General features: G+C 48.0%; 1 protein-coding gene across 1 annotated transcript in view; it reads left to right on the top strand.

Moving 5' to 3' along the window:
• Window positions 1-3,228, top strand: part of LOC143016899 (sodium channel protein type 5 subunit alpha-like) — a 5,817-nt gene extending 2,589 nt beyond the window's left edge. The window contains exon 5 of the mRNA XM_076171461.1: window positions 792-3,228. Coding sequence (XP_076027576.1) covers window positions 792-2,104 — 1,313 coding nt within the window. The 3' untranslated portion in view covers window positions 2,105-3,228. The remainder of the gene's footprint in view (window positions 1-791) is intronic.
• The last annotated feature ends 3,263 nt before the right edge of the window (window positions 3,229-6,491 follow it).

Raw genomic sequence — 6,491 nt, 5'->3', positions numbered from 1 at the left:
ATGTGTGTGTGTGTGTGTGTTTGTGTATGTGTGTGGGTGTGTGTTTGTGTGTGTGTGTGTGTCTGTGTGTTTGTCTGTGTGTTGGGGGGGGGAGGTGAAGGTAACAGCAGCAATCAGAGCTGCCAGAGGGTGATCCCTAAAGACAAATCAAACATGATTGACCTGTTACATCAGCTGGTGTGTGTGTATGTGTGTGTATGTGTGTGTGGTAGAGTTGATGTATGACATGATGGTGATCCCCCCTCCTCATCCTCTCCATCAGCTATAACTCAAAGCAGAGCGACGAAGAGAGACGGATGAAGTGATGTGTGTGTGTGTGTGTGTGTGTGTGTGTGTGTGTGTGTGTGTGTGTGTGTGTGTGTTTTGTGATAAAAGGTTACATAAACACTGAGATGTCTCTAATTCTCAATGGAGGCTCTGTGGTGTGTGTGGTGTGGTGTGTGTCCGTGTTTGTGTGGGTGTGAGTGTGTGTGGTGTGTGTCACTCACACCCACACAAACACGGACACAGAGTCACACACACACACACACACACACACACAAACACACTCACACAAACACGGACCCACACTCACACACACACACACAAACACACACAAACACGGACACACATACACACACACACAAGCACAGATGCAAGGGGAGGAGCTCATTACTAACCTGATCATTCCTGACCCTCACACAGGAGAGAGATTAAATATTCAATCAGACAAATATCATAAATGAAGTAAAGGTTAATAATACAACATTCAAATCAAAGTGGATCAAATATCTTTGTCATCTGTCCTCCAGGCATCGTGCTGGCCGACATCATCGAGAAGTACTTTGTGTCGCCCACGCTGTTCCGTGTGATCCGATTGGCTCGGATCGGACGCGTCCTGCGCCTCATCAGAGGAGCCAAGGGCATCAGGACGTTACTGTTCGCCCTCATGATGTCCCTTCCTGCGCTCTTTAACATCGGCCTCCTGCTCTTCCTGGTCATGTTCATTTACGCCATCTTCGGCATGGCCAACTTTGCCTATGTGAAAAGGCAAGCGGGCATCGACGACATGTTCAACTTCGAAACGTTTGGAAACAGCATGATCTGTTTGTTCCAGATCACGACATCCGCCGGGTGGGACAGCCTGCTCGTCCCCATCCTCAGCAACTTGCCCGAAGAGTGCAACCCCAACATCCCCCACACGGGCACCAGCATCCGGGGGAACTGCGGGAACCCGTCAGTGGGCATCACGTTCTTCGTCACCTACATCATCATCTCCTTCCTCATCGTAGTGAACATGTACATTGCCATCATCCTGGAGAACTTCAGCGTGGCCACAGAGGAGAGCACAGAGCCGCTGAGCGAGGACGACTTTGAGATGTTCTATGAGGTTTGGGAGAAGTTCGACCCCGAGGCCACGCAGTTCATCGAGTACGCCAAGCTGTCGGACTTTGCCGACACGCTGTCAGAGCCGCTGTGTATTTCCAAACCCAACAAAATCAAGCTGATCTCCATGGACCTGCCCATGGTCAGCGGGGACAAGATCCACTGCCTGGACATCCTCTTTGCCTTCACCAAGCGAGTCCTGGGGGAGTCGGGTGAAATGGACGCCCTCAAACAGCAGATGGAGGAGAAGTTCATGATGGCCAACCCATCCAAGATCTCTTACGAGCCGATCACAACCACCCTGAGGCGCAAACAGGAAGAAGTCTCCGCCAGGGTGATCCAAAGGTGCTACCGCCGACACCTAGTGAGGCGGCAGATGAAGGCGGCTTCCTACCTCTACCGCCAGATCACCACGCCTCAGCACGCCGTAAGCGACTGCGAGGAAGGTGGCGAGGGTGGATTTGGAGAGGACGCGCCAGAGAAAGAGGGACTCATCGCCACCATGATGAAAGAGAACTACGGCTCCAGCTCGCTGGCTATTGAGCGGTCCGAGACCATTTCCTCCACCTCGTCCCCGCCGTCCTATGACAGCGTGACGCGAGCCACGCCTGAGCTGTTACAACCACTCGCCACCGTCGAGACTGAAATAGTTGTTGTTGTTGACACAGGATCCAGCAAACCGAGCGAACAATCACCACCAGAGGTCGACTCGGACAGGAAACAGGAAGCGATGCCGTAGCTAGGAAACCGCAATGCATAAAAATTTAACAAATGAGGATTAAGCCAATTTGTTGATTGGTTTACTGAATGTACGTAACTAAGCAACACTGGAGCTCTGACGGGAGTGGAGCTGATTATTTACTGCTTTTATTGTTCCTGTTTCCATGGAGATTCCTCGTCTCAAGTCAAGTGGATTTTGGGATTGATTCAAAGGGAAAAAGTCAAAAGTGCAAAAGGAAACGTCTCCACTCCAGTTGACGTAGAGGACAAAGACCTCTGGACCCCTCTGACCTCCCGTGTCACAGAGCCAAGGGTGTGGAACGCTAACTGACCTTTGACCTTGGACCCTAAGTTGGAGGGGCACAGGGGTCAAACAACAATATCACTGATGTATCCATCATTTATGGGACTTGAGGGGCTCAGTGGAGTCGGCCAGCTGTGCCAGTGAAGGTCTCACTTCCTGCTCTGGTGTTTCGTCACGGGAGGAAGAGGATGAAGCGATTACAAATGATTTTGGTAGTAAAAGTATAACTTTGTTGATGTTACCAGTCTTTTAATAGCGGTACGATTATTACAATTTTTTATATTTTTTAGAGTAAGCTGAAAAAAACAAGTGATCCCTTTGACTTTGAAAGTGGAGGAGTGCCTGGTGAGGCCACTAGAGGGCGACAAACCTGAGAACAGACCAGAGGGCCACTTCATCCAGATTTGTTGGCAGTTTTGCACTTTGAGTTTACACGAGCCGTCATCGTACACGCCTGAGCACACACACACACACACACACGCATGTCACACACACACACCTGAGCACACACACGCAGGCCACACTAAAGCTGCTTGATGTACACCAGCAGGTCCTTCTGTCCAGCCTGGTTCTGTCCCTGCTGGTGAACATCTTCAAGTCCGTGTCTGGTCAGTGGGTGATTTGTCAGGAAGGAGTGGAGCTCACTGGTGCTTCACGTATACAAGGAGAAACATGAGAAAGTTCCCAGAGGAGGAAGTCCAAACTGAGAGCTGCCATATTTCTGACACTTTGGATTTTTAAGCGACGATGTGTTGAGATATTTTCTTTTGTCAAAATGGAGTGAAACCAGATTGGATAAAAAGCAGGAAGTTAGTCAAGCAAATTCATCAAAGTGTACATTACGTCATATCAGGAAGCAATAATGCAAAGGTTTCAGTCAGGTGGGAGTTCTGAATGGTGACCCAGTCACAGCTCAGGACGTCTGCTGACCTCAGTGACCTCTGGCCTCACCACTTCCTTGCTGCGGTGAGCTGGTGAGCTACTTTCACTGTTGTTGTCTTCAGGTCAATAGGGTGGTGTGTGTGTCTCTCTGTTACGTCCCTGTGAAACACGCTCTGTGCTTTGATCTGTTGTCGTCGTGGTTCTGAACACGGGCGTGTCTGATCTCTGGTGGGCGGAGCTTCGTAGTAGCGCCCACTCTTTCTGAGAAATCACCCACCATCTTCACTTCCCATCTGGTCAGACTTAAGTCTGTAACCACATTATTGATTGATTCTGGGCTAAAAAGGGCTAAGATGGTGCGGACCGGCCCGAACAATCAGGATCTGATCGCATCACGACTCACCTAACCCTAACCCTAACCCTATCAAACCAGAATGTTCAGTAAACTTTAACTTAAACTAAAAGTCTTGGATTAACAATGTGGATCCTTTAGCAGCTAAACACTGGGCGGAGTTAGAGTCCATACCTCCGGCAAGGCCAAATAGTCCTCCAGAGACTGACCTCAGCTTACTAACCGGACCAAGTGGATTCTGATCCCATGATGCTCCTCTGCTGCCTGAAACCGCCAAAAAGAGGTTCACTCCTCATGTGTCCTTAGATTTGATCCTCAGTCAGCAGCTGACTACAGGAAACGTCCAAGCAGAAGCTGGTAGCTTCAGACATGCTGCACATCATCACACCGCGCTCTCTCTCTCTCTCTCTCTCTCTGTCCCTCTGTCTCTCTCTCTCTCTCTCTCTCTCTCTCTGTCCCTCTGTCTCTCTCTCTCTCTCTCTCTCTCTCTCGGCTCTTGTGTTTGGTTGCTTCTTGTATGTTGATCTTCACTTGTTTCGAGCTCAGAGGCACTTTATTGATTTTGCACAGAGAAACAAACAACTGCAACTGCAAAATCTGAAAATAGAGACAGAAAAATTGAAATATGAAGTAAAATAGCTGAAAAGCAAAGAGCTCAAGTAAATCTACAGTTACTGCACAGCTGGGGGGAGTTTGGCCACTCCCACAGACAGGTGGACACACAGGTGGACTCACAGGTGGACAGACAGGTGGACTCACAGATGGACAGACAGGTGGACTCACAGGTGGACTCACAGGTGGACTCACAGGTGGACAGACAGGTGGACTCACAGATGGACAGACAGGTGGACTCACAGGTGGACTCACAGGTGGACTTTGTGTTACGTTTCATTAAGATGAAGTGTCAAAGTGTGTACAGTGTCTCTCTCTCTCGGTCGTCATGGTAACCCGAGGGATCTATGCTAAACGCTTTACTAGACAAATAAAAAAAATGAAAAGAAAAAAAACCTCAGAAGAATATCCGGCACGTCTGGATTCTGTTGAGAATAGAACCCACAGAAGCTCCTGGTTCAGGTTGAAGGGCTGTTTTCAGTAGCAATAGACCCCAGTGTGCCTGCTGCCCCCCCACCCCCACCCCCACCCAGCCCCAACGCTGAGGCTGATCCACTGATGAAGGCCGATTCAGTTTCCATCCTGATTCGGTTGATTGATGAATCATCGACTCGTTGACTCCTCTGCGATCGACTGACAGCGGCGCCACCTCCGGTCCGGCGGGCGTCAGCACCTGGAACCTTGGTCAGACCGGCCCATGTTTCCATGGTTACACCACAGGACGCGGAAGCTTTTTCTCTTTGATGATCAGAGCGTCTCCTCTCAGGTTAGAATGATGTTATAATGATGTTATCCCAAACACAGGGCGGTGCGTTTGACGGTTTGACCTCACAAGCAAACATTTTTACTTTCGTAAGAAACAAAGTTTGTCGTTTGCAGTTTTGCTCCTTGTGACAGAAATTTGATATCTTGGATACATTTTTGTGCACAGAAAGATTGTGTGAAATAATAACATTGTAAACATTCAGCAATAATGTTCCGACGCGGTGGCTCCTGCCTTACAGGCGCGTGACCGGAACACACACTCATCCACGTGCTGGAATTGGAGTCGTGTGATTGGTCGGATGTGTCCGTATGAGTCAGTATTTATCAGTCAATTGCACTTCGATATCGCCGGCATCGTGTGGGGCTTCCTTCCTGTTCTTAAAACCCCCGTGGCCCCGAAAGGGTGGGGGGGCTGCTTCATCATCTACAAGCTAAATAAAAAAAACATACAAAGAGCAAAAGTTTCCCTGATGGTTATGAGGACTGTCCTTCCTGTTTCCCGTGTAAGGGGCAAAGCAGCGATCACATGATGAACATGATTTGATGCTTTTCCTCACTGCTTGACCCTCTGTCGCCCCCCCCCCCCCCCCCCCCCCCTTTACACCGACGCAGGTTTCGCCCCCCCCCCCCCCCTCTCCAGCATCATATCAGTGTCCCGCACAAACCTCACAGCTCCACGAAGTTGCCTCTCCAGGCACACACCGGTTACAATTTGAAGTTCCTGTTCCCAAAGAGGAAAACAGGAACATTGACTTTCTGAATTTTTTTTGTATGAATTTACACATCTGTTTGTTTACACATTGGACATGAAGTCAACGTTTTTTGATGTTAAGAGATGAATTTCAGTAGAAATACGTGACTGATTTTCTCTGGTGCCTAATTAGCAGCTTGTTAGCTTGTTTGCATTTCATGACTACACTGCATCATTTCTTTACACTTTAAACCTCTCAGGAACACAAAGTCCAACACATCAAATGTTTGATGAGATAAAAGATTTTCATTTGAAGGAAATATCAAACTCACCTTCATCATCGTTTCTCCACACAAATCTATCAGGCAGTTTGAAATCAGATCATTGAACTCATAAAAAGCCGAAAAATCGAAATAAACAAATGGAGTTACGAGGTTTTACTGTGGATCCCTGGTGGTGAAAGCTGGAACTGCAGCAGCAGGATGGCCAAATCTCGGTGTAAAGGAGGTAAGCCCCCCCCCCCCCCCGCCCCGTAGATCAATGCGTTTTAGACACAATAACTACGTTGATAATAACATGAATATATATATATAAATATATATACTTTTTAGTACTTTGAGTTGAAATACTTTAGTATTTTGCAAATAACTGTCTGTATATAAAATCAAGCCTCCTGTAATAAAGCAGAAAAAGTTTAATACTCAATCTGTTGTGCTTTCTTCTTTACTATTTACTTTACTTAACACACTGTGTGTGTGTGTGTGTGTGTGTGTGTGTGTGTGAGAGAGAGAGTCACATAC

This window comes from Genypterus blacodes, unplaced genomic scaffold (assembly GCF_046128005.1).
Source record: "Genypterus blacodes isolate CSIRO-AG114 ecotype Tasmania unplaced genomic scaffold, CSIRO-AGI_Gbla_v1 ptg000250l_1, whole genome shotgun sequence".
Classification (NCBI taxonomy): domain Eukaryota; kingdom Metazoa; phylum Chordata; class Actinopteri; order Ophidiiformes; family Ophidiidae; genus Genypterus; species Genypterus blacodes.
This window is presented reverse-complemented; position numbering and strand designations above follow the sequence as displayed.